The sequence below is a fragment of the Hippocampus guttulatus genome, chromosome 2, assembly GCF_054856545.1.
Source record: "Hippocampus guttulatus isolate MCC_2025c chromosome 2, RoL_Hgut_1.0, whole genome shotgun sequence".
Taxonomy (NCBI): Eukaryota; Metazoa; Chordata; class Actinopteri; order Syngnathiformes; family Syngnathidae; genus Hippocampus; species Hippocampus guttulatus.
The window spans coordinates 24,573,924-24,601,540 of record NC_141262.1 but is presented as its reverse complement, the minus strand read 5'-3'; the positions used below and the strand labels follow the sequence as shown (position 1 = coordinate 24,601,540).

The window sequence follows — 27,617 nt, the reverse complement described above, 5'->3', positions numbered from 1 at the left end:
GTGCGACGTCATTGTTTTATTTAGTTTTGCATTGATTTTTAAATTTTATTTTGCGTTAAGCTTACCAAAAGTCTGCATTTCACCCCAACCATTTTGATTTATTTCAACAATACGTGAACAGTAGAAGCCTGCATTTCCTACTTGACATCAACGTGCTTTTCTTTCCCCGGCTGGTTTTACGGTTCCAATTGGCCGATGGAGTTTTGAGATGGAGGTTCTAGCGCCACCTGTTGACTTGGCAAGGCACTTGACTGTCTGGGAACGCATTTGCTGTACATTAACAATGCTTATTAAAAACTATGGGACTTACTGTAAGTTTTCAGAGGCCAATGAGCTGCCATTAACGTGTAAGAACAAAGAACATGCAGTCTTGCACGGATACGACTTGATGAGAAGACTTAGCATTGCAGAGACAGACAGCGCAGCTCACGGCAGTCTCCCCCTTTGGCAGTACTCCAGCACCAGAGGAAGGCGGTCAAGTGCCAACAAGGAAGTGATGCTTATGTCATCCATTTTTCTGCAGTAGAACCACAAAAGGAAGAAAAAGCACATCATCACATAATCAGTGTGCTCTCCGTGAGTCAGGAAATAACGAGCCACAAAGTCATCACGGCAGCACACAAATGGCAGCTTTGTTTTGTCATAAAGTGCCCGCAACTGGAAGCAGCGAAAATGTTGTTCTTTAAAAACAAAAATACTTCTGTCATCTAATATACTGTAACAGCTTGCCCTTAGATGCAACTAAGTGAAATGTTTCAGCACAACAAATAGAATATTGTCATTATTTTCGAATTTGAGAAAGACAGTTAGATTAGAAAAAGTTTATAACACCAGTAAGTTTTTATTTTACTGTTGCAGAAATGATTTCTTTTTTTTTTTTTTTGCTGGATCTCTGCATTAGAAAAGCATAACACAAGCCACTTGTTTTTATTTCAATGTTTTATTGAGATTCTAATTGATTCTCCGGAGATCCTTTAGCGGTGAGGAGGAGGTTTGGCAACCAGTGTTGCATACATCTTTTTAAATATTTGGATAATGCAGCCCCGCGACCCTCGTGAGGATAAGGTGGTTCGGAAGATGAATGAATGAATGAATAATGCAGCAGAAGCGTTCTTGACAGTTAGATGCACTGGTGCCAAGGTAACACTTCTTCTATGCAATTTGGGCACTCCTGTGAACACACCTTGTGCTCTGAAGTGCCCCCTAGTGGTGAGGAGGAAATGGAATCAACTATTCATTCATTCGTTTTCCGAACCGCTTTATCCTCACAAGGGTTGCGGGGGGCGCCAGAGCCCATCCCAGCTGTCTTCAGGCAGTAGGCGGGGGACACCCCGAAACGGTTGCCAGCCAATCGCAGGGCACACAAAGACGAACAACCATTCGCGCTCACACTCATTTTGGAAACCGGAGAACCCGGAGAAAACCCACGCAGGCCCGGGGAGCACATGCAAACTCCACACAGGGAGGCTGGAGCTGGAATTGAACCCGGTACCTCTGCACTGTGAGGTCGACACGCTAACTACTGGACCACTGGGCCGCCGGAATCAGCTATTTATCCCCATATAGTAGGGAGTCTATTGGAAATTATACTTGAAAATCAAGAAATGTTGACACCTACAATTGTGAGAAAAATAACAAATTTATACTGTGATTTACATAACATGTGCTTTAAAATCCATACTGTATGTCCAAATACAGACATTCAAAGAATATTTCTCTATGTCACAAGAGTGTTTTAGGCATTTAAACGCCTTATCGCCACGCTCCGAAACTTTAAATGATTTCGAAAGGAAGTGTTATATGTCCCTCAGGGAAATGCGTGGAAGGAAATGGCTCTGTCTCTTCAATGGAGTCCTTTCAAGTACTTCCTGGGGAAAGACTGGACTGTGCTGATACATTGTGACCCCCTCACCGCACACATGCTAAATCATCGCATGCTGTTTCCCTTTGCCTTGATTTACTTGAAAGTAGATTTACACCACTCGTAAATACAGTGGGATCCAACACAAGCACTGTGCGGCACATTCTGCCATAGCCCGCCTGCTGCCCGAAATCGGCTGGGAAAGGCTCCAGCACACCCGCTGGAGAATTATGAAAAGAAAAAAACCCCCCAGCATATATATGTGTGTGTGTGTGTGTGACATTTGGTGAACTTTAAAAGTGTGTTTATAGTTATTCTGAAAAACAAAGAACAATTATACTTGAATAAATGAATAAATAAATATAATAAGGTTTACGTGGTAGTTTAATTGTTGTGCATAAATTAGCATGACTAAAATGTCTGAAATGTGTAAAACTGAATAGTAACAATAAAACAACAACAACTACTACTACTTCTACTACTACTACTAATAAAACAATTATTTACATAGCACATTTCAAACAAGGATTGCAGCATCAGTCGTGCAGGACAGGGCCACGGTAGAGATGTAAGCAGTGCAAAAATAAGTTATTCAAGTATATCAAAACAGAAATAAACACACGCACACACGTTAAAGTAAAATATTGAATCCAGGCTGTGTTGGGCTGTACAACACTGCAGCAACCGGTAAAACACTGCAACAACCGGTAAATCATGCATATACAAGAATACCACAAAACCAGCTAAAAAAATTACTACATTTGATGTGCTTGCTTTTATGTAACACGAGCTCATAACGCAGATGGCGTTTGCCTAACGAGAGCCTGCAGACGTCACTTTTGCATCCGCTCTGCTCTTTTGAAAAAAAAAAGAGATAAACAACAAATATGCAACTGTGCCATGGCCAGTCAATATTTAACGACGCCCCGCCCCCTTCCCCGTTTAATCATTTCCTGACTTACTGTACTTGTAGTGTACAAATAGCAAACGTGAATGCAATGTGCAACTCCTGCATGTGTGTACGTGCATGTGCGCGCGGGCGCGTGCGTGTGCGTAGCGCGCCGCAGTCAGAGAGTCCGGGAGGAAGGGGCGTGACTTGACTTGGACATCTCTCCTCGCAAAAACATCTCTGATCCAGTTCAGGTGCCGAAAGCAACAAAAGTAGACGTGTCCGTTTGTAGCGCCTCATCCGGGACTACCGTCACCGCCCCTTCTCCCTCTACCGCAACCCAGCCTTCAAAACAGCCCGCTTCAAATTTCACCGCAAAGGGGATTATTTGTCACAAGAAGTGCGACGTTTGGAGTTGAAAACAAGGACGGAAGTTTGCGGCATTTTTTCACGTCTCCTCCCACTTTTCAATTTCGCAACTCCTGCTTTTGAAGATATTGCAGCACATGGGGAACAATTTCCTACGATACCCAAGGTAAGTACTTGTGTTTTTTTTCAGTCTTTTATTTTATTTTTATTTTCTTTATCCTACTTCTGCGGGGTGGAAATATACCTGGTCGCAATCCAGGTAAGCGCAAGAATCAGGAAGTCAGGGCGACCTGTTTATGAAACAGAGTAGCTCTAAAAACCATAAAACATATGTCAAATAAAGCGACGTCAACGTTCATCTCGCGAAAAAAAAGTTTGTCGTGTACACTCGTCTCATTCGTATGTAGACGACCAGCCAAATTAAGCGTACACTCGTGTGGCTCTAATACAGCCAGTCGGAGGTTTAAAAAAATAAAAATAAAAAAACAAAAAACAAAAAATGTACTTCTCTATTCGTGTAATTAATTAGAATGAACAATTATGTGTGAATACAATCGGTATATAACAAAACACCAGGTGTACGCTTTGAAGTAAACAGGCTTCACCGCGGCCTTATTTATAAATTGGACAAATTCGATCAATACTCGACCAAATGTACAGTATATTATTTGTCAATAACCTCAAGTGATTTCAACGATGCTCCACTCTTAACATTGTGTGTTGCGGCAAGCGTCGACGTGTGAAGTATTAAAGTCACAAGTGGATGCCGAAAGCGCCCAAAAATGTTGTCATCTTGGCAATTTGAAAGGAACAGCCATTTAACTAGAAGCTGTCAATGGTATCACTTAGCGGCGGGCATGTGTGCAGCACAGTCCTGAGGTTATGGAGTTTAAATCTCAAGAGTTGATGTGATCTTCATGGCTTCTTCCTTTCACAGTCCAAAAACAATAATGTTAAAAAATGTTATTTTCATTGAATACAAAATTGGAGTGTGAAGGCTGCAATTGACTGGTGACCAGTCCATGGTGTACCCTGGAACAGAAGATCAATGGCTGAGTGAACAGAAAATGAATGGCTGACCACCTACCATAGCCTTCATGATGCAGTACTTTTTGTGGTCAGAATCGCTCTAAATCTTAATTGCCTATTTCACCCAAAGCATTTCCATTATCTGAACTGTATGGCTCATCCTGAATGAAGCGACCGTGGTCGATTTCTGTCCTCCTTAAGTGAGTTGGAGGCATGCCGAATAACCAGTTTTGTTTCTCCTTTCTTAATTTTGTTTGACCTGCGAGACCTTTCGAAGTGCATGAAAAGTCTGTAATCATGTCGCTGAAACAGCACAAAGTAAAAGTTGCCTTTGGTCAAGATGGTAGCCGTTAAAGTGACACACTTGAGAACTAAATGTGGCCACGGGCATGCTGCACTTGTTGACGTGGAAAGCAGTGGTAATGTGCGGATGATGCCCGGCATTTGTAGCTGTACATCTCACAACTGATTTTCGGGCCCGCTGCAGTTTCCAGTTTCCGTTTTTTTTTTTTTTTTCTGGGCTCAGGAGAAATCCAAAGCAAGCCTATTTAATTTTGTTAAATTAGAACCACAGAGAAGTTCCATTTTATCTTATTTGCATTTCTTAGTGATTGTTTATCTTTGGATTGATTGAGGTTTGTGTACAGGTTAACTTGAATATTTAGCTCAAATGAGTCATCCTTAATTCATATTTTGCATAGAAGAATTCATCTAATTCTCAAGTTATTAATTTTTAGGGGGATTGATTGGCAAAGTTATGACTTGGTTACCATTTAATTTCCACGTTTAACTTGAATGACATGTATTTCTTATGAAGTGAAATGGAAAGCAGAAAGTTCTGCTCTTGTTTGTGTTGTTGCTGCAGTGGGAAGTCTTGGATCCTGGAACATGTGCTTTTGTTTTTGATGTAGTCTTTCCTCTGCCGGACAACAGTGAGGAATAGCGGGTGAGTCAGCACCCCATGGGTGATCCGTTTCGTTTTGCCGGCCCGAATGTGGCATTGTTGTCTGAAAGGCTTGACAACCACAACCACACTCATTCTGTCGCGAAGCAAGGCTTGTTTCTGAGAAAGCACATTGAGGCACCTGAATGGTAGTTGAGAATATTCGCAGAGGGAATTTTGTCCATCCGCACGCCATGAAATGGATCCGATTTGGATCGAGTCATCGGGAATTCCAGCCTCCTGTGCAAATGTAGGCGTTGCTAATGAGCTCGTCCATCAGTCAATCAAATGCCGATGACTTGACGCCAAACCGTCAACTCCCTCGGCCCCATCCGGACTTGCTGATTCGTCTCTCCGGGTGATTGCTCCGAGGTGCTAGCTCATGCATTTTCTAAATGACCGGGGCAGAAAGAAGCTCTGGACTTTTTTTATTTGACACTTCTGAGTGAAACATTTTATTTGCAGACTTCCGGACTTCCTCTACTGCCTTAAAGCAAACAAAATAAATCATATTTGCTTATAAAACTGCTCAAGTATTCCTTCGTTGGCTATTCACTTTTGGTTGTTGCTACATTTGAAGCCAGCATCGAATCTCTTCTGTTAACGGTAGACACGGACCCAAGTGTCAACAAAATGTCTTTTAAAAAGTTGGAACATGCTTTTTAAACTAGTTCAGACTTTGCCTGATTTATTTAATTCTTTTTTTGGGGGGTGGGGGGTTCTGATCCAGCTGATGAGGTGACCCAATTTCCACACTGGGATCAATGGTTTCCTATTTATTGCGTAATAAGTAGACTGCTCTGGATCCGTGCTCGTGGGAAATGTTGTTGAGGTGGAGAGAAAATGATCATTTATGGCTGTTGAGCTGTCAGTCGTTTTCAAACCGGATCAACGAATCAAATTTGATTTAAAGGGAGATCCATTTTCTGATGGCGATTGGGTTTTATGAGGCAATCGTGAAATGACAGATTATGGCATGCTGTAAGAATGCTGACGCTGGCTCGTCACCCTTTCACTATGTGCCACTTTAACCTCTGTGCCTTGTAACCTGGTCCGGCCGAGTCTAAAAACATGCCCCGCGTGGTCCGTGTCGTAGGGTTTTGTCGGGCCAAAAAGTGTCACGCTCGCTTGGAGGAAATCTAAATTAGATCTGTGGAATATTTTCATTCGGTCCACTAACACACGCTTAGTTTACAGTATTTGTATTTTATTTTTTAATACAAGTGCATTGACAATGATAAATATTTTCAGATTTTATTTCAACACAACTGTATCGTGATTGCCTCCTATTTGGGCCGTCAAAATGATTGGCAGGTGTTCTCTTACAGTCCCTTTGACCCTTCATGCCTGATAATAGCTGCCGTTTAAAAAAAAAATTTTTTTAATGTATTTTTTGCAGTGGTCTGGTACAATTGTGGGAGGACGGCACCGCTTTCCACCCTTCCCGTCAGACCTGAAACTAATCTGAAAAACTTGTGGCTCTTAAGCAAGTCGGAGCTTAAGTGATTGCTTTGGAATCTTGTTGCCATGGAGGCCAGCTGCAAAGTACAGGCCCACAATCCTGGCGCTGTTTAATTGAATTGCATGAGGATGATGACTGTAAATGCGCTCTTTAAGCACCAAACTCAAAATGGCTCCTTATAAGTGTGCCACGGGTGCCGCGTCGTCATCTGTCCAGGATTCCTGAAATTCCATAATGGCAAATGTTGCCTGACTGGTTGTGGCTGAAACCTTGCGGTAAGGTTTGTGTTTTTTTTTTGTTTTTTTGTGCCCGGGACGGCGGCCCGGTAGTCCAGTGGTTAGCACGTCGACTTCACAGTGCAGAGGTACGGGGTTCAATTCCAGCTCCGGCCTCCCTGTGTGGGTTTTCTCCGGGTACTTCGGTTTCCTCCCACATTCCAAAAACATGCATGGCAGGCTGATTGATCACTCTAAATTGTCTCGAGGTGTGAGTGAGGGTGTGCATGGTTCGTCTCTGTGTGCCCTGCGATTGGCTGGCTACCAATTCGGGGTGTCCCCCGCCTACTGCCCGAAGACAGCTGGGATAGGCTCCAGCACCCCCGCGACCCTAGTGAGGATGAAGCGGTTCGGAAGATGAATGAATGAATGCCCGGGACATGTTGAGTAACCTTTAGTTAAAATAATACATATGTTATGCACATTCCTGAATATTTGTGTCATTTGGAATGGCACGAGTGTAGATCAAAATGTGCCTGTCCGAGACTGCGTGCCTCTCGGGGAGTTGAGTAATGTAATAAAAGCCACTGGCACACTCAGTGCAAGTATTCGTCCGACCTCTCAAAAGTCGTCATCGGCGCATGAGCGCGTGTACACTGATTAAAAAACAAAACAAAACTTTTCGGTTTGAAGATTTTGTTTTTCATGGATCTGGGTCATGACCAGGGGTCCTACCTGACCCAAATCAACCGATGGGAAATAACTTGATGCCAGACAGATGGGCAACGCTTAATTGCCAAAGTTGTGAGTGTTCCATCGTTGGGTGCGGGGTGGCGGACCCTTGTGGCAAGCTTTGCCGATTCGCCTCGAAAGATGACATGCGGACTTGGCACGAGAGCCTGTTTAGCGCTGCTTCACCTTTTTGTTCTTTTCTCCATGTTGACTGTAAATGTCACCACCTCCGATCAAAAAAAAAAAAAGAAATAAATTAAGCTACTGTTTATAGTTTTGGCAAAAGAGAACAACCATGACGTTGGATTTGGTAGGCGTTAAGAAAAAAGCAGACGCCCCAGAATGAATGTGTTGTGCATGTTGGCTCAGGATATTTTCAGTCTCGTTCATCTTGGTCAATGTGTCGCATACACCAGGAGATTAATGAATGACAATAATGAGATGCAAACGGTTACAAGTTCTGGCTACTGTTTGTCCCTTTTTGTTTTCGGTTTGTTTGTCAACGCTCAGTGAAATGCCCGTGGAAACAAGCGGACGCGAATGCACCGTCGTTGCCGTGCCCACGCTCCATTTCGACCTTGGCCTCTGCTTTAAGGGCTGTTTGTAAAAGTTAATGTGCAAGCTTTGTTGACATTCCTTAAAATCCTGACTTCGGCCAGAGTAGGGAACATTTTTTTTTCCAATTTCTAAATGCCTCTGTGTTGCCGGACTAAATTTATGAACCCATGTAACAAATGTGAATGATATGCAACATTCTAGGTCTGGTTGTGAAATCCAAATGACCTCATTGTTTGTTGTGTCTTGGACAGAAGCTGAACGTGGATTTTATGCATCTTCAACGGAGCACTGAATGTCCTGAGGAGCATCACAAATATGTGGCAGGATGAGTTCGCTGCGGTTCGAAGGCATCTCACCTGTGGAATATTAAACCTCACAAACTTGTTACGTGGATTATAATCCCCCCATTTGAATTTGAAGACCTTCCTCATGCACGCAAGACGTGGACTCGTGGCCCATGTGTAGCGGGGCATCATTTGCAGCTCGCGGGATCACATAGTCCCAGACTTTTTTTTTTTGGGGGGGGGGTCGTTTTACTCCTCCCAGGGGCAAAAGGACCGCCCGCCCCGGTTGCCTCTGCTCAAAGCCATTGAGAAGGACCTGACTCGGTGACGCAAATGGCATTGCGCAGGTTTTTCAAGAGGCCGGGCAGCAATCTGGGGAAGGGCTACCAGCCAGGGAGCATGATGTCTCTGGCCCCCACCAAAGGACTGCTGAACGAACCGGGTCAGAACAGCTGCTTTCTCAACAGCGCCGTGCAGGTACTGCTTTGCTTATTCTTGCCGCATGCGCTTGAAAATACAGCTACTATCCTGGTTAATCAGACGGAGTCCCAACTGCTGTGCGGTGGCATATTTGTTTGCCGTGAGTGATTATCCCGTTTCAAATGAAGCGTACCGATTCACTTCAGGCCAAGTGTCGAAGTGTATCTCTCAATACCGTCGATGTACAGTGACGGGTAGAACAACTACATGTTCTTCCTCTTGATGGCCGAGGTCCAATTACCATGTTTCCACCCGTTGCTATTCATAAAACACAATACCAGTTTTGTGTGAACCTACTTTTGTGAGTGAGTGGAGATAAGATCTGCTTCAGTCTTCAGTCGTCCCTTGAGGTTCACATTTTGCGGCTTTAGCGTGTAGCAGGATTTTTCTTTTTTGCGAACGCTAGCCAAGGTAGCGAACGTTAAGTCTTGTCAGAGTTCGTTCAAGGTCGCAAATGTTCGCCTGACGTTCGCTTGTGCTTTTCTTGCGGCAAGGGAATTTTGAACACGGCCGAGATTTCAGTCATGTGCACCAAGCATGACTTTGAATGACGCGCACCCAAAAAAATAAATAAATAAAGAGGTACGTGGCACAGTTTTAGCGAGAAGTGAAACCATCGGTGGACATCTTGCGTTGACACTCGCTAAGCATGCTTAACTTGAATGCATAAGTCTGGGTGATGCTCTAAATGCATATTTTCTCTGAAAGTGCTAAACAAAGATTTGTTGTCGGAACAATGAACAATGCCAGCCCATCAAGAAAAAAAAATGCTGTCATATGTAAACTTAATTTCTGTCAATTACTATTCGCGATACTGAGATATCCATGGTATGGTCAATGCAAATGATGAAGTTTGACCCTCTCAATACTTCCTGTCATAAAACGCAGGCTGATCGGAATGTTTTCAGCGAAAAACACATCAGAGGTTGTCAGTAACGGTGGCAACGCAAGATGGCTGCCCGCTGGCTTCTGCCGGCAAAGGCAGTCCATGTTATTATGTACGTTTTGATCAGGGGTTCATCTTATCGCATATCGAATGAGTAACAAGACGTGAGGAGGTAGAAATATTTTTGTGACATGAGTCGACGCTCTATTCAAAGATGATGTCATGTCATTGTCGAGCGCAACGAGTGAACTGTGTGTGTGGCTGAATCACAGCTATCGCCACAAATGTCCACTTGATCTGTTAGCTTTCAAGTGAGATTGAATTAAACTTAAATATAAAATCAACACTGTTACGAGAACACGATTTTATCGTATGCGGATTGCATAGTTTTGATGACGTGTAGGTCGGATGTGCGTGGATGAGCATTCATACTGTAGAGCAAAGGTGTCAAACTCATTTTTTGTCGCGGGCCACATCGTAGTTACGGTTTCCCTTGGGGGGCCGTTATGAATTTTGGGAAACCATATAAATGTTTAATCCCCTCCATATGTTACATCCACAGCGCACAACAAATTGATGAATAACTAGTTTTCAAATCAGAAGTCAAAAATAATGACTGTTATTGTGGATTACATATGACAATTTTAAATTTTGATTCAGACTTTAGCAAGCATCATGGAACTTGACATGCATGATTTGCTTTCGCGGGCCGCATAAAATGATGCGGTGGGCCTGATCTGGCCCCCGGGCCTTGACTTTGGCACCTGTGCTGTAGAGAGACCCGTATAAATGACAGAGGCCATAATTGGATTTGAAAAAAATCTGAATTCTACTGTTCACACTGAAGGGGGAAAAAAAATCTGATCCATGTCACATATTTGTCTGTCGTGGTGTTGTGGAGGCGACCCGGTAGTCCAGTGGTTAGCACGTCGACTTCACAGTGCAGACGTACCGGGTTCAATTCCAGCTCCGGCCTCCCTGTGTGGAGTTTGCATGTTCTCCCCGGGCCTGCATGGGTTTTCTCCGGGTACTCCGGTTTCCTCCCACATTCCAAAAAACATGCATGGCAGGCTGATTGGACGCTCTAAATTGTCCCTAGGTGTGAATGTGAGCGTGGATGGTTGTTCGTCTCTGTGTGCCCTGCGATTGACTGGCAACCGATTCAGGGTGTCCCCCGCCTACTGCCCGGAGACGGCTGGGATAGGCTCCAGCACCCCCCGCGACCCTCGTGAGGATCAAGCGGTTCGGAAAATGGATGGATGGATGGATGGTGTTGTGGAATGGAATCCCTCTGATAAACAAGGGATTACATTGTACTTTTTGTGACATTTGTGTTGCGGGGTGTGCCATGAGATTTTCCACAATATGTGCCTTGGCTCACAAACAGGAAATTCTGAATTTGATGATGTCAGCCAAGTGATACTCGGGTGTTGAAACTTCACATGCCAGAATTCCGTCATTCTCAAACTCTTGATACTCCCGCCATTCTGGAAATGTTTAAAAATAGTACGCTTCCCTTTTAGAAATTTCTGATGGGTGTTTCATCCGAGATGCGATTTCTAAATTTGTTTTTGTCTTCATGCCAAAGCTGTAGACCAAGTCCCCCAGTTTTACGACTTAGTTTGTCAGCCCTTTTCCCGAGTGACGTAATAATACACTTGAAGGTTGTGTTGTGTGACTGCTGGGGTGTTGGCTCCCGAGTTGCCTCATGGCTTCCAGTCAGACGCCCGTGGTGAGGTCAGCCGCCAACTCCGCACGACTGACTCACAGGGTGAGGCGGCAGATGAGCTGGTTGGAGATGAGCCCCCCCCCCCCCCCCCCGCCCATCGGCATTGTTTCTCTTTTGGAGGACCTTGAAAATTGGAAAAACAATTTGCGTTTTGTCCAATTGTGTAGGTCTTGTGGCAGCTGGACATCTTCAGACGCAGCTTGAGGCAGCTACCTGGCCACTTCTGTCTTGGCGAGTCGTGCATCTTTTGCGCATTAAAGGTACAGTGCTTTTTCGGCGACGACATTTTTTTTCTGTTTTGTCTGCTCACAAACCTTTGTCTTCTTCCTCCTCAGGGCATATTCTCCCAGTTCCAGCACAGTCGAGAGCGCGCGCTGCCATCAGACAACCTGCGTCACGCCTTGGCGGAGACCTTTAAGGACGAGCAGCGCTTCCAGCTGGGCTTCATGGACGATGCCGCAGAGTGTTTTGTAAGTTCCCTTGGTAACCCCCTCGGGAAAGAGAGTAGCAGAACGGGAGAGTTTATCTGTGTGTCCTGCAACAAACTGCTTGTCGAGGTCACAGAAAAGAGCGTCTGTCCCTCCTTCGCCCTCCCGTCAGCCCCTTCCAGGTTGCCACTAAATATCAGGATGATAGATTATATAAGCGCCGGGGATTGCATCACTTCGGCGCCACACTGAATGCGTTTATCAAAAGCAAAATAAAAGGAGGACTATTATGGAGAAATGCAGCATAACGGTAGGAACCAAAGCAAATTGGGCCTAGTTCCTCAGCCTTGGTAGGTACTGCCGCTTTGGTTAAATGGGCTAAACTCGGGAGCCAATTGGCATGTGTTTGAATTGCCGGAACTTTTTTTTTTTTTTTTTTAGGTTTTTTTTTCCTCCAACCCCTCTGGTGTCTCTGAAAGTTAGACATTTACATTTCATGACAAATAAATAAATGGATAGGGTCAATGTGACTCGCTAGTGTTAATGTTCAACCATCTAAAAAAAAAACAAAAAAAAAAAAACATTTCTTGATAACAACACACTACGTAGAAAGCTTTTTTTTTTTTTTTTTTTTACCCCCCGGGGAGCGATTATCAGTAGTCAAGGAAGGCCGGTATTTGGAAACAGAGAGACACAGCTGCATCAGAGGCAAAATAATAAATAAATAATCCAGTTTGAAATTAATCTTGTTGGCCGTCAGTCTGAATATTGGTGGCGATGGATAATTGTGCTATCACTCATACACCTCGACGGACACTATTGGTGAGAATAAAGGTCATGACGTTCTTTTTTTTTTTTTTTTTTTTTTTTTTTTCCAGTGCCTATGTGGTCTCCCTGAGACAACCTCAATTGCCCACATTTCTTTACTTTGCTCTCTTGGCGGCAGTGGCACACCACTGGAGAATTTAGCATTCGCTGTCCGATTAACCGGCTGTGATGCTGTAACCTCTCAAGTACTGCCATGCAGTCTTCAATATTTTATCACGCGGAGACCTGAGAACACCCGATTCACTGGGCACGAATCTTCCCCGCTTTGAAACCTTATGCCTAAAATCGAGCTTGCTCTGTCCCGCACTGAGCTGCACCCGAGTGAGAAATGAGCTGACCACAGTGCTCTTTTTTTTTTTTTTGGTGGTGGTGTTGATCAATCCAATGTTATGTGACAGGAAAATATACTGGAGAGGATCCACTTGCACATCGTGCCCGAGGAGACCGACGCATGCACCTCAAAGTCTTGCATCACCCATCAGAAGTTTGCCATGTCGCTTTACGAGCAGGTCAGTGGGACGTCATCTGCACTCGCGATTCGGTTGCGCGAATGCCGGAAGCCGCGCTTGCAACGCACACGCATGAATCAACGTCTGAGACCGTGTGAGTCCAATCCGTCATGTTCTGATAGCGGGCGTCCTCAGTGGAATAAGGCAGATTTGATTGTTCGCAGGGTTTAAAAATTTTTTTTATGCAGCATCAGCAGAAGCCAGTAAACCACAGATGGTGTGGTGTGTAATTGCACACACGCACACACACACAGACCACCGGGCCTTGCGTGATGCTGACTCACTTTACCAGACCAGTTCGACCTCACTACGAAACATGAGAAAGAATAAAACTGTCGCATCAAAAAAAAAATATATATATACAGTATACTGTATATTATACAGGTATCCATCACACAAGTGCCAAAATTAAAAAAAATCAAATTTAAAAAAGCAGACACGTTTACATGAAAACACAAAATTGGGATGAAAAGGAGAAGAATATATCTTGTATTTTCTGCCCCTTTTTTCAGAAAAAACATTTCCATGTTAGATTCTAATCTTCCTTTTAACATGTGTTTGAATAATTCACTGGCGTTCCAATGATTTTTAACCTATTGTGCTGATAACTTAATGAATCATTTCATGACATTCATTTTATGAACTTTTGAAAAGAAAATCTACATACAGTATCTTAGACTGTATTACCTATCACACAAGTGTGAAAAATAATACGCTCCTATCTCCTCATCCTCGGCTCCACAAACCATCCAACAGCGCCGTCATCTCCGCTAAACAAAATGGAGCTGTGAAAACTGCTGCCCATTGCAAGCGCAAAAAAACCGCAAACGCCGACATTCCTCCCAATGAAAATCGGCGACGCTACACGCATGCTGCCGATAAGGCGCAACCACCAAGCACAGATTCATCCCTTTTGAGGAATGTCGTGGCCAAAAACACTGCAGACAGTCCACATGAAGGAACACCATGTGACAAAACAAAAGACAAAAACAAACAAAAAAAAAAGAAGCGAAGCTCTTGAAGAGCACTTGCCAACGGCTGCCTACTCGGGTGCCCTCTTGAAGAAAAGGAAAATAAAAAATACACTGCCCGACTGTTGGCCGGTGTGCACACTACAGCCACTGGATCGAGTAGCTATAAGAGGTGAATGTAAATGACGTGATGGTCCATGTTTTTGGTGACATTGTTTGTCTCCCTGTCCGCAGTCCGTGTGCCGCAGCTGTGGGGCATCCTCTGACCCGTTGCCGTTTATAGAGCTGGTGCATTATGTCTCCACCACCGCACTCTGGTAAAGCAGCGGCAACATAAAAGTCCCGAATTGCTCGTCGCCGTTGTCGTCAGCCTCACTTGTCCGTTTTGGGCCTCCTCTTCGTCCCCAGCCAGCAAATGTCTCAGCGCAAGGACGATTCCTTTGGTGAACTGTTACAAGCGGCGTGTACGGTCGGTGACCTTCGCAACTGTCCCGTAAGTGGCTTATTTGCAGCGCGGTTTGGCCCCGCCTGTGACGTAGCCCCAGCCAGTATTCGGTTGTCTTGCAGACTTTGGTCAGCGGTGCAGCAATTTGTTGACACCTCACAGCAGTTATTTCCTACCACGATGCCATGGCAATTGGCGTGAGGTCATCAGGTGTCTCGCGGGCAATTTATGCATTCATTTAATTTGCGCAAAGATAATTGTTCCGAATGATCGATGATGTCAGTTACAAATAGCGATAGGCCGATCAGTATTCAATGCCCTTCGACTGGGTGGCAAAAAGTGCTTTGGACAATTCAAATGTGCGTGTTCGGCCTTCATACAACAGAGTAAGCTCAGGCCTCTTGCTACTATATCAGCTTTGTCTTCAACTCATCAGGGAGGCCCACATTTTATGCCGAGAAAGTATATTTGTGGGGAAATTGCAACTTGAGCATCTTTTTTTTTTTTTCTCAGTACACAGCAAAGTTCGCAATATTTCTTTTACTGATGAGCTGTGACATTTTCTGCTCAATAAAGCTTGCGAAACGCTCGTATGCCGTTCTGACCGGCCAGTCTTGGAAACTGTGTGTCAAAATGGAGGATTCTGCTTTGTTTTCTCCCGTTTCCCGCTTCTAGAGCAAATGTGGCCAGAGGATTCGGATCAGGCGCGTCCTGATGAACTCCCCGGAGATCGTCACCATCGGCTTCGTGTGGGATTCGGACCAGTCGGACCTCACCGAGGACGTGATCCGCTCACTCGGGCCTCACCTCAGCCTGTCAGCGGTGAGCGCCGACGCCACCGCACACGCCGCGGTGCCGACACCCGCGAGGGGCTCGTGTCTATTGTCAGCTGCGCCCGTTGCGTAAGCAGTCAGCGCCCCGCCGGGGTCTCCCCGCCTGATCAAAAACGCCCCCACTCGTTGGTGTCAACAAGTTCAAATCCCCTCCCCACCAGCGGAGCTTGAAAGCCATTGGCGAGTAGTGCAGCGCTGCTGGAAATCAAAGCGGGGGTGGGCTCCTCACACGTTACATAACTTCCGCACTGAAGTGTTCAGTGTGTTTGTTGGACGGCCCTCCCTCTCGCATGTTTCTCAATCTCTCACCACAAAAGCCTCAATTCATTTGGGAGTGTTTAATGTGGCGTTATTGGGTGTCAAAAGCAGACCCACCACCGCCGCCTCAATTGTTTGCAATCTATTGTTCGCGAGGGTGAGAACTGGCAGAGCAGGAAGCGCATGAGGGCCAGACAAAACGTATTTGTTGCGATTCTGCTGCTCTTCCTTTCCGGATATTTGTCTTTTAGTGTTTTAGGCAAATGTCCCCAACGCAATATTTTGACGGGCCAGCATAGAAACCAAATGAACACAAATAATTGAACGTAACAAATCTAATTACGCGGAGCGGGCTTGGCGTGCGAGAATGACCCGTTGTGATAAATCTGTATTCGAAGCGGGACAGTCTCTTGAATGTATTTTTCTTTTTCTTCTTCTATACCAGGGGTCGGGAACCTTTTTGACTAAGAGAGCCATGAAAGCAAAATATTTGGAAATATTTGGAAAAGGGAATTAAAAAAAATGTCAGTATAATAAGCCTCTGAATGTATCATTAAAAAAAAAATGTTGTTATAATACTCACCGTTAATGTGAATGGTTTTCCATTCCTCACGATTGCTCAAGATGCAGCAAAGATAGCGGAATTGTAGTCATCTTGCCGGGTCCATACATGGAGTTGCTGCATGCTAGCTTGCAGCCTGCTCAGTAGCTTGCACGCTTCCTTTCCATTGTCTCCCGCAGGATATTTTGATGCGAACGTAGCATGGCGCTTGTCAAAGTGCCGCTTTACATTCGACCGTTCCATCGATGGTATTTTGTCATTGCAAATTAGACACACCGCAGAACCCGTTCTCTCCACAAAGGCGAATCCTTCGGTCCGTACGTCCTGAAGTGTACCATACTCGTCATCTTTTTTTTTCTTCTCGCCCTTTTATTCGTCGAAGGATTAGCTTTGAGCTAATGACTGAGCGGGCTGATTCAAAAGGGGGCGTTTACCTGCTACCCAGCGTAGGCCAGTATCCAATTAAAATTGCTCCTGCCGCCAACTGCAGCCCTGAACAGGACATGAGCAGTGAAAAATGGATGGATGGATTAAACAAGTGAAAATATTTTGTTTTATTTGCGAGCCAGATGCAATCCTCAAAAGAGCCACACCTGGCTTGCGAGCCATAGGTTGCCCACCCCTGTTCTATAGTCTCATCTTTCTGAAGAATCTCGGCAAAGATGTTTTTTGGACTTTTTTGCGACTGTTATCGCATGGTCACGAGATGATTGTTTTGACTGTGTACAGAGGCCCAGGCGGATTTTCAAAATCGATCTTATTTCAGACTCGTGATCCACAAAATTGTGTTTCGTCAGTCTTCAGACCACTCTCCCGTTGTTGGTTGCTCTCGGTCGTCCAGTTTACCGATTGGATCTTTTTCCAATTGCGGTTTCAAGCGGCTGTTATTTGTGTGCGCAGCTTTTCTACAGGGTGACCGACGAGCACGCCAACAAGGGGGAGCTGCAGCTCGTGGGGATCATCTGCTACTCCAGCCGCCACTATTGTGCCTTCGCCTACCACACCAAGTCCTCCAAGTGGGTCTTCTTCGATGATGCCACCGTAAAAGAGGTGACAAAGGCACTCGGTCGTACAGCAAATTAACCTGAACTACATTCTATAATCGTGTATTTTGCCCTTCTTGTGGAACGAAAACAAAATCAAACACGATCTAAAGCCCGTCGTTTTATATCCACTTGGAGTGGCGCTGCGCAGAGCTCGGGCTGCTGCCAAGTCCGCACAATCCTAATTTGGACAGGTGCCAAATGGTCCGTTGCTACAGCGGAACCTCCATAGATGAACACGTTCGGAACACATTTTGCGACGCTGCTCTCCTTCCAAGTGGCTCTCATTTCAACGCAATCTGATGCTTTTTGTCGTCCAAACTTCCATTGCGATACGTTGCAGTCTGGGCTGGTCCGAATGTTGACTTACTGCCGTGTCCAAGAAACAAACACACAATTTTTGGGGATTTTGTCTCGAATCATTGCTGCGTGGTCCCAAATGAGACGGTGGTGCGGCGGTTGGCTGGTTTCGAAATTCGAAGGGCGCCGTCATTTTTGTCCGTGTCTCTATACAGCTTGACGTTTAGACCGAGGCTTTCTTCCTCGCGTTGCATTAGCTAAATTTCTGTTTGTTCTTGCCTTGTTCCCGCTCTGCCTCATCCCTCCGCTGTAATCTTCATTGGCTTAATTAAGAGGCACACGGGCATCTGTTAGCCCACAGCTTTTGCCTTTGTGGCGTCTCCGCGGCGGCACCTGACCAAGCGGCGCTAATGTGATTGTTCCACGCGCTCGCCAATTGGACTGCGAGGTGCAGTTCACCCTCATTTTATTTCCAGTTACGGTTTGGCTTCTGTTCCAACATCTGCTGGTGCTCACAGGTTTCATATTTAACGCGGCGATGAAAGGAGCCTTTGTGCTTTGTTTCAGTGTAAATGATCACAGCCTCCTCGCTGCCCATCTTCAAAACCCTCCTCAAAACTCACTTGTATTCTTTGGCATTCGACTCAGCATGACTTAGATTTGTTCTTGGTTTTACTGTTTGGTGCTTTCTACCGCCTTTATTACCGATTTGTCTTACTGTTTATTGTGCATGTTAAATTGCTCCATGTACAGCACTTTGTATGCAGCGATGGCTGTTTGAAAGTGCTCTATAAATACTGTTGACTTGACTTGACTTGACATGTCGTCCTTCCTCCTCTTGTTCTCGCTTCAGGTCGGCTCTAGGTGGAAAGATGTGGTCAGCAAATGTATTAAAGGTCACTTCCAGCCTCTTCTGCTGTTTTACGCCAACCCGAATGGCAGCGCCATTACGGCGGTGGATGCGTCCCGGCAGAATTTAAGCCAAACCCACTACAAGAACCTTGAGAATGGAGAAGGCAAGAATGGAGAAGGCAAGTCGCACTGTACGAAATGGAATGGTGGATATGTTGACGTCGAGCTCCAAAAAACCCGTTTTTTATTTTTTTATTTTTTGCATGCACATTAAGCAGCTCGTGCAATCAGTGAACTCGCTCGTGGATTATACACCCCAGGATTTGTGCGCTTGGGGAGGTTTTATCCCCGTTTAAAGATCCTCCTCAAAACCCTCCATGCTGGCTCCAGCCCAGGTCCAAGCCGGGTGGCAGCCGGCCTGATGGCGGCGAGTGACGAAACGGGCGCGTCATGGTCCCGCGTGTGCTTTCATCACTGCTCGTATCGTATATGAACGCAATCTGTTTCGGTTTCCCGGCTTAGGTGTGACATCTCTGGTTCCATCCCCCAAGAAACTGGAACTAACCAAAGAGAATCTGAACGCTCTGCTGGGTCTTCCACGCTCCTTAAATCACAAGCCCCCGACCAGCTTTAGCCGCAACGGTGCCCGAACTAGTGGAGGACGTGGGCCAGGTACACAATAAGTACACATTAATTACAGTAACTGTATGTCCCGCATGAATTTGCATCGTTAGAAACTGCAGAGAGGTAATCAAACATCAAAGGAACAACGTTAAATGAAGCAAAAGGAGAATCCTGTGTCATGTTTTCATTCACTTAAAGCACAGGTGTCTAACTTAAGGCCCGGGGGCCATATCCGGCCCACCACATCATTTTATGTGGCCCGCGAAAGCAATGATCCTTGCTAAAATCTGTACCGAAATGTCAAATTGTCATGCGTTATAAATAACATTGAGATTTCGCAATCATTTTGTTCCCATGTTTCCACTCACTTGAACAATCGAAGAAAATAGTCTAGTTGACTGATTTCAAAACTAGTAATCCATCATTTTGTTGTGTACAAGTAATAATACGATGAAATGACACGGTGATTTGGTTTCACTGCCATAATGACCCTCCGACGGAAGAGAGAACTCAAAAGTGGCCCGTGACAAAAATGAGTTTGACACCCCCGACTTAAAGCAAAGGGCGAAAATACACTCGAAAACCCCCCCCACCGTTTCCTGTGGACAAAGTTGAGTAAAACCTAACAACCTGGGGTGCACATCAAAATTTTGGTGTGGTTCTCAGATGAGCACGAGAGGTGGTTGTTTGGTGGGTGCAATTTTTTTTTCCCAACCCACCCATGAATTTAAAAACTTAAAGCACCTCTGGCAAACTAGGACCCGTGGTCCACATCCAGACCGCCAATAGTCTTGCAATTATCGTCAAAATATTATGTTAAGTACACATTGCTTTTGTTTTGATGTGCATATGTGGCCACAGAAAAAGGAAACCAAAGCAGAGAATTGTCTTCAGTGTAGCCAGTTTCTAGATGTCGTCACTGTATTCAGGGAAAAGGAAAGAAGCGTGCCAACGCCAACTGTGGTCTTCAAGTTTGCAACAATTCTTATTTCCTGCACAGTGGAGGGAAGAGAGGAATTTGCCCTTGTAATGATTTGGCAGTTCTACAAACTACTTTCTACGTGGTTTGTGCTCATAATGTCAGCACACTTTAAAAAATATGAGAGAAATAAAATACGGCGCCTGTCGACACGTTCTTTGTGAATGCGAATGAAATAGTGATTTATCTTTTAATTTGAGTGAATATTCCATTGCTAGGCTGCACAAGTGGCTGCTTATTAAAACAAAACAGTTTAAGAAAAAAAATACATTCAATTCAAAATGACCACAATTGTGTGGCTCTCGACTGCTGTTTCACTTTCTCACATGGCCTTCAAAAAGTGAATTGCCCACTCTTGACTGGCCGTACGGGACCTTGTTGCTCCGCTGGCTAATTTTGCAGAATCTTTTTTGAACACAATTGATCGCTTTTGCACAAAGACATACACATACATACATTTTTTTTGGACGGATGATCAAAGCCACAGGACGGAGATGACTCTCAACGGCGGCATCCCCCCGCGAGCGTCCTTTTGCAGGGAGTCATCTGAGTCAAGCCAGCTGCCAGAATGATTGTTCATAATTTACTCTCCAATGCGCCGCGAGGGTCGGCATCAAAATAAAATCTGAACAATACTGTACGAGGATAGCAATGCCTGATGCATGATCTTGTTTTCCTACGCGATGGCTTCCGGTGCCCGTCCTAACAATTGCCTGTTTAAACCACAGAACACCTTCTATACTCACGCAAGTGCGTGACTTGCTATTGTACGTTCTGTGTTGGACAGGGAACACTGGCGCCAGCGATACCAAGCGTCAACCCCAAGATATTTTCAGGGAAGTTGCGCAGCAAGCCAGCAGAGAGGCGCATCCAGTCGGAAAAGACTCCGATCGAAGCGGTCAGCGTCGGGCGGAATCACGCCACAAAGGTCGGTGACGGCCTGTACATGTGATGCCGCGCATCGAACATACACGGGGGGGAGAATTCCGAGGCTTTTATGACACGAGAGCGGCCCCATGTCTCCCATTCAGCGGGCCTTATGTAAGCGGCGGTTAGGGAGCGACGTGTCAGAAAGGGGATTAACTGCTGACGTCCGTCTGAGCTTTCTTTCATCCCGCTCTCTCGGAGTTAGAATTCTCTGATTCCCCTCTTCACAACCGACAAACAAGACGCGCAGCACATATGTATTATTTTTGTCATATTTTGGTATTCTGGTGTATATCGCTGCATATTGCTTGGAAGGTGGGACTATAGACTGTATTGCAGTTGAATTGTGCCAAGACAAAACACAAGGAATTGGACTCCCGTGGGCTATAATTAACACTTTTTTTTTTCTTACCCTTCCTTTTTTTTCCTCGCCAACCTGCTGTGTTCTTTTGTCAGAACATCGAATGTGTAATAACTGGATATCCCAACGCCTCCGCGCTGTGAACCTGGCGCACACTCGCGCAATCTATAAAAGGAGCCGATCTGGACTGCTGCGTCAACTTTGACAATAAAATGGGCCTTTTTATTCCTGCGCAGATGCTGGTCAAGATCACCTCCACTCACACTCGGTCTCCCCCCCAGAAAATGGTTTCAAGCACTACATGGACACTCATTTGTACAGCAGCCAGGGCAAAGGTCCCACACAGATTGACCGCCCACCCCAACTCAGCAGCAGGTCTTCTCACGTGCCCATTCACTCCAGCTCGAGGGTTCAAGTGCTACCCAATGTGCCCAGCACGAGAAGTGCTCACTACAGTAGGAAACCGGAGACCAACGGCTATGACACCGATAGCAGCCAGGACTCTCGCGGGCGTCCTGGTAGCGCGAGGAACGGTCACGGCAGATCCACTCGGCCCTGGAAGCCCACGCGGGAACCGCTCAATGTGGACAGTGTCTCAAGCGGCGCAGAGCGGCAGCAGATCAGTCCGTGGAGATGGCCTAGCGGCAAGTCGGTGACGCAGGAGCAAGAGTGGGAGGTGATGTCGGGAGGCCGGGACGAGCGCAATAGCCTCATGACCATTTACGAGGACGACCAGAGACACGAAAATCGCAGCAGCCGCAGCTCGCTGGAGTCGCTCGGCCGGGGCGGCTACGGCGACAAGGAGAGGTCGAAGGGCACGGCCACTCTCAAAGTCTACAATGACAACTGGAAGATCCAGCGAACGGAATCTGGTTACGAGAGCAGCGACAGAATTAGCAATAGCTCCGCAAATCTGGACTCGCCCGTCGTGGAGAACTTTCCTCCCAAAGAACTCCAATCAATAGGCGAGCTGCAGCTGACCCGGTAAATAATTGCATTAATTCCACTGTTGACCTGCGATCCAGTTTCATGTCAAAACCAGAAGCGACGCAGAGCTGCATTGTTGCAGGTGCGCACAAATAAGCATTTGTAGTAGCTGCACCTTAACTCATTCACTCCCAAAGACGTTTTTAAACGTCTTTTCAGACTTGGTCTAGAATTGGTTGGTACTGAATAAAGTGTTGCTCCACAAGTGAAAACACAAGCCATGCTTTGACAATCTTTGTTGGACCTCAAGGGTGTTTCAGTGATACCTGGAAAATCTTTTAGAAAAATTCATATCATGTCTCGTGCATGCTGATTTCAACATGACACAATTAATTCTTTTCACTTTGTTCTTTTAGGGATATTTTCCCTCCAAAGGGAAGTGATGATGACATCGTGCCAGCTCCCTTTTGTATCGGTAAGTCAGGATCTCTCAAAAAGGCACTCAAATAGTTCCAACGTAGTTTCCCAACAATCCAAAGAATCATTTGATGAGAAAATGAGAAAATTGATTGGATTTATTGTCCTTCCTGTTATGAGGTACCTCACTGCCTCATGTGTTGCCTGAACTGACTGTGACATTTTTCGAGCGGAAAACCAAATCTTCCTTTTAAACAGAGTTCAGGAAGAAAAGCAACTTTTGAGCTCACCGATGTAGAAACAGTAATTCCCTCTACGGGAACGCTGAGTTAATCTTGAATAAGAGGCGGTTGGTGGTCATGATGATGATGATGAGTGAACTTGTAAGGGCCACCCAGCTGTGCTCAGCCGGCCAGAAAATGGCACGGCCGGGCCTGTCGGAAGGTGGTATTCAGACAGGAAGCCAACAAACTGCATGTTTATTGCCAGGTCACGGTGAGTTCCAAAAACGAAGCACAAAAGCAACAGCGTTGGCTCTGCCAAGAATGTTTTCATCAGTGTAGGATGAGGGCAGAAAGTAATTTCCGTTTTTGTTTTTTCCCCTCCAAAGCTGTTAACTGCTAGAGTTTTCCTTCGGCTTTGGTGGAGGTGGGCGCAACTGCTCGTAGTCTTGTTTTGTTTTGAATTCAAGGTGGACTTCCACACAAGTAGTGAGTCAAGAAGCTTGAACCAACCCTCTTGAAACTTGTTTAACTTGTTTGGGGGAAAGTGTGTGTCCATTGCCTCAGCATAGCTGCAGTACCTGTGCCAGTATTCAAGTAGACTGCTCCCCCCCGCCCCCCCAATCAGGATTAAAAACAAAAAAGAGTCGACACACTGTAATCGCGTCAGTTCACAGACTGCTGTGATGAGTGCACTGATGTGTCTTTGTGCCCTGTTATTGACCGCCGATCAATCCAGGGTATACGTTGCATCCTGGCCAACGTGAGCCCGGATAGGCAGAAGCTCACATGTGACCTCACCGAGGATGTGCGCTATAGAAAATAGATGGATGGATTGTTCCATATGGATGGCCTCGTCCACTTGCAAATAAACATCCCCCAGCCACTTTCCATTTGTGGAAAATTTCAAGTGAGTGTGTGGGGAGATATTTGTCTGCTACTCATGCACACGATAGTGGCAAGCTTGCATTGAAGGTGGCCAAAAGTCAATTTGGGCGGCGTTCAATTTGTTGCCTGCCCACTGCATATTCCCATCCACGATCCTTGCAAAAAGGTGGTGCGAGACAAAACGTAGGCTCGGACATGGCGCAACGGACATCCGGTGTAAAAGGGCCACCTCCGCCACGGAGAGAGTAGCGTGTGGACTCGATGCCATTGCTAAATCATCCTTGGCCGCTCTAGCAACTCCTCATAGGAACGCACCGGAGAGGCCATTAGCGCTCCCGTTTGCACTTGACCATGCGACCCACCAGCCCTCGCGCACGACACAAATATTGTCGGAATGAGTTTGAACCCACGGGCCGGCCGAATGGATTCCCTCCGCTCGCTGTTTGCATAAATTGTCTGTCCTTGAGTTGGCAAACCGAGGCCGGGCCTGAACTATGGTTGTCACTCACCTGGGCGGACATTTGGACGTACAACAGTGGCTCTCCAAATGGGCATCCGTGTTTTTATTATTAGTATTTTTTTCGGCCATTGTTAAGTCCCTAGCAAATGAGTGTGGATCACAGATCAACAGCCTCAAATTGTGAATAGCCTCATGGACTTGGCAGCTTAAAAACGCAATTGCGTTGTGTAGAGAGGGGTGGTGGTGGTGGTGGGGGGGGGGGGTGTTCTGACCTCAGTGTAATTGCATGCCAGCACAAAGGATTTAGCCTCTAATGCTTTGAGAGAGTGTGCTGACGCATCGCAGATGGCCACTCTCCCCTTCATTTCGTCCATTTTGTCAGCTTCTCTTGCAGATCGCTCTCACCTTTTCCAACTTAGCTCCGTGATATCGTCACCGCCTGGTGAAATGATGACTTGGCAAAAACTGCGAGGGCGGGACTCTGCGTTGGCCGGTCTTGTCCCTCCAAATCAAATAATTCCAGCTTTTGGCATTTGGATGCAACAGACAGAGGATGGAAAATGGATGCAGTGGCAGGAGTGGAATTATTACCCCAAAAAAAAACCTAACAAAAAATGCATTACCTCTCCTTATAGTATGTTTCCCCAGCTTTTTTTTTTAAATTAATATTTTTAAAGATCGAATGAAGATTTTCTGTCAAATTCCTCTCAGATTTATTTTGGCTATCTGAAATTTGAGCCAGTTTAGTTAAACACAAAATGGTATGAGTAGCATCAGATGGATGCACAGGTGACTTGTGTCTTCTGCCATGCCGTAAATAAACATTGAATTGTCTGCCTCTTACTGTCGGCTGCTGTCTTAGATCGATCAACAAAGCTGCATTCATTGAATTTTCAGACCAAGAAAGTGAAATCATATCGCGTGATACATGATGACCTCTCTTTGCAAACTGAATGCAGTGTCAGTAGCGTTCAGTCACTCGTCGGGTACACAGGGTTCAAATTTGGTAGCTACCAGACCTTAAATAGCTTGCTTCAAATTAAAATACACACTTCAAATTATTATGCCGGGGTGGCAAGGTGAAAGGGTTTAAGCCAACCCCGGATGTATTCATAAATTGATTAAGTGTTACATGTATGAGCCTCCTAATCTCTTTTCATTGCTCCAACTTGTAAATCTGCTGGAATTTTTTATTGGCTCCAAACTAGCGAGGTCCGGGTGAGGCGCCAGATACCCTCGGAGGGTCGGCGATCGCTGGCTAGACCAGACATCCTCAGTGCCCCCCCCCCTCCCCTTTTTCACTCCTCCCCAAGGCTGCAGTGCCAGACAAGCCGCCCTGATACTTCCCGCTCCCGGCAGAGAGCCTCGTGGTGACCTGTTAGATAACACATCGAAAACATCATCACATAGTCCCTTTCCAAAGTTAAAACTGCGACAGATGTCTGCTTGCTTTATTTCGGACCGTTTGGTGCTGGAATTAACATCAGGGAATTTTTTATTTTTTTTTCTTGCCTAGGTAAACAAGAGAAAAGATCTCCAGACCTGTGTGACTCGCACAAACCCTTACAGAGGTAAATTCATTTGAATGTATTCATATAATCTGCACAGGTGTCTACTGTATGCTTATTTAATTTTTTTAAATAGAAAAAGAGCCTTCCGATACACTCCCGGAGTCTTGGAAAACAACGACCTGGACAGCGAAAAAGAAGAGAACATTGATAGTCCAGTCAGCCCGATGCCGCCTTACTCGACAAAAACAAGCAGTTCTGAATGGATCAATTCAGACGACCTCTTCGGACCCTTCTCTGAACATGAGGCGAACCCCATTGATGCCTTTCCGCACAACTCCCCCCCTCCGCTACCCCCTAAACACTTTGGTGGTCATCACACCGATTCGCCGGAACCTCCAGAAATACCGGCCCGTCGACCCAAAAGCACCACGCCGGCGCTCTCGCACAACACCCTGATCCGCTGGATCGAGACTCCGGCCGAGCGCAGGCTTTCGTCCGACGCCAGCTCCAACAAATCCTCGGACCAGGAACGCAACGACCTGTCGGCCAGCGAGAGCGAAGACAGGCTCCCTGGTCGAGATGGCGCCGACTCCCCCGATGTGGTTCTGCCCACAACTTATTTCTCTGTGGATAACTGCATGACGGATACCTATCGGGCCAAATACCACAATAGGCCCGCCTTGTACATGAGAGCAGAGGAGCACACGTCTTCGGGGAAGAGTGACGTGGACACCAGAGGACTTCCCGTGGCAAATGCTGAGCCATCAGATCTCCGTGCCGACCGACAACAACCAGGTACCTCAAAACGTGGATTTCGGGTTCACCTGAACATTGGCCTTGACTCCTTACTTTTGTTTTGCAGGCTATTCAGCTTCCGCCAAGCCCATTGCAAAGTGGAACCCGGTGACCCCGAAAGGACTGGATGAGCACGGATTCCTGTAGAGAGGGCTAAGGCAACAACACGCCCGTGACGGGATTAAAAAAAAAAAATCACTATGCATTACGACTGTTGTCGTGTTTGAATGTCTTGAGCAGGAAACTGACAGCCAGTCAGATTGCTCTTCAGAACGAGATTGAACAAATATTGAATTTGCACAACCAGAATGGTACAGAAAAAGGACCTCTCCTGTTTTCAGGTTATCAAGTCAAGACTGTACCAACTACTGAGCAAGTTTGTACTCTCCTGGTACATTAATGGATCCTAAGGATCCGTATAAATGGGTACACCCACAAAGGTATGTGCGTACTGTAATGCTCGAGAGCAGGGTTTCCCTAACTTAGGGGCAGAAGGTAAAACGGGCCGAGGTGAAATCCCGTGCAAATGTCTTCCTCCTCTCTCTTTTGTGTTAATAATAGGCCGGGCTGCCTGACCCTCTTTAGGTGACGGGTAATTCATACTTATTTGCAGCAAGTATGTGGCACAAACAAAGTCTTAGCACTGGATGACACTGGTAACTCCGCAAAGATCCTTTTTTGGAAGCATTTTGTTTTAGGGCTGGCGTGTCATAATAAAATGCTCTAAATATATGTAGTATTTGTTAATGGTTGACTGTTTCTTAAGTGGCACAGTGCCTTTTTGTGTATTATATACTGTATATCCATATATATATATTTTTTAGTGCCAAAGCAAGGTTTGAATCGGCTATAATTTGTCATTTTGGGGAGGGGGGGATTCCCAAGATTTTATTTTCATTTCTATTGATCACCACTTGCTGAGTAAAATAAACTGTTTTGATTAACCTTGCCTATATTTTGTTGTCAGCTGCTGCTTTTTAAGTACATAAAAGATAATACAAAAAAAATGTCACTGGCCTACTTGTGTTCACAGTGCTTTGC

The 27,617-nt window shown here is 45.7% G+C and overlaps 1 protein-coding gene across 1 annotated transcript; it reads left to right on the top strand.

The window, feature by feature from the left end:
- Positions 1-2,988: 2,988 nt before the first annotated feature.
- usp53a (ubiquitin specific peptidase 53a) lies at positions 2,989-27,520 on the top strand. Its single transcript, XM_086104805.1, has 17 exons — positions 2,989-3,285; positions 8,310-8,819; positions 11,605-11,697; positions 11,773-11,907; positions 13,092-13,202; positions 14,408-14,490; positions 14,582-14,666; positions 15,294-15,440; positions 17,172-17,321; positions 18,468-18,645; positions 18,989-19,138; positions 20,857-20,997; positions 21,594-22,341; positions 22,701-22,759; positions 25,787-25,841; positions 25,915-26,576; positions 26,644-27,520. The coding sequence occupies exons 2-17, from the start codon at positions 8,676-8,678 to the stop codon at positions 26,721-26,723; spliced, it is 3,021 nt and encodes a 1,006-aa protein (XP_085960931.1). The 5' UTR covers positions 2,989-3,285; positions 8,310-8,675; the 3' UTR covers positions 26,724-27,520.
- The last annotated feature ends 97 nt before the right edge of the window (positions 27,521-27,617 follow it).

Bases quoted from the DNA above. Each gene is read 5' to 3' on its own strand.
- usp53a (XM_086104805.1), top strand. From the start codon at position 8,676: ATGGCATTGCGCAGGTTTTTCAAGAGGCCGGGCAGCAATCTGGGGAAG. The intron at 8,820-11,604 runs GTACTGCTTTGC...CCAATTGTGTAG, and splicing joins TTCTCAACAGCGCCGTGCAG to GTCTTGTGGCAGCTGGACAT. The intron at 14,667-15,293 runs GTAAGTGGCTTA...TCCCGCTTCTAG, and splicing joins GTGACCTTCGCAACTGTCCC to AGCAAATGTGGCCAGAGGAT.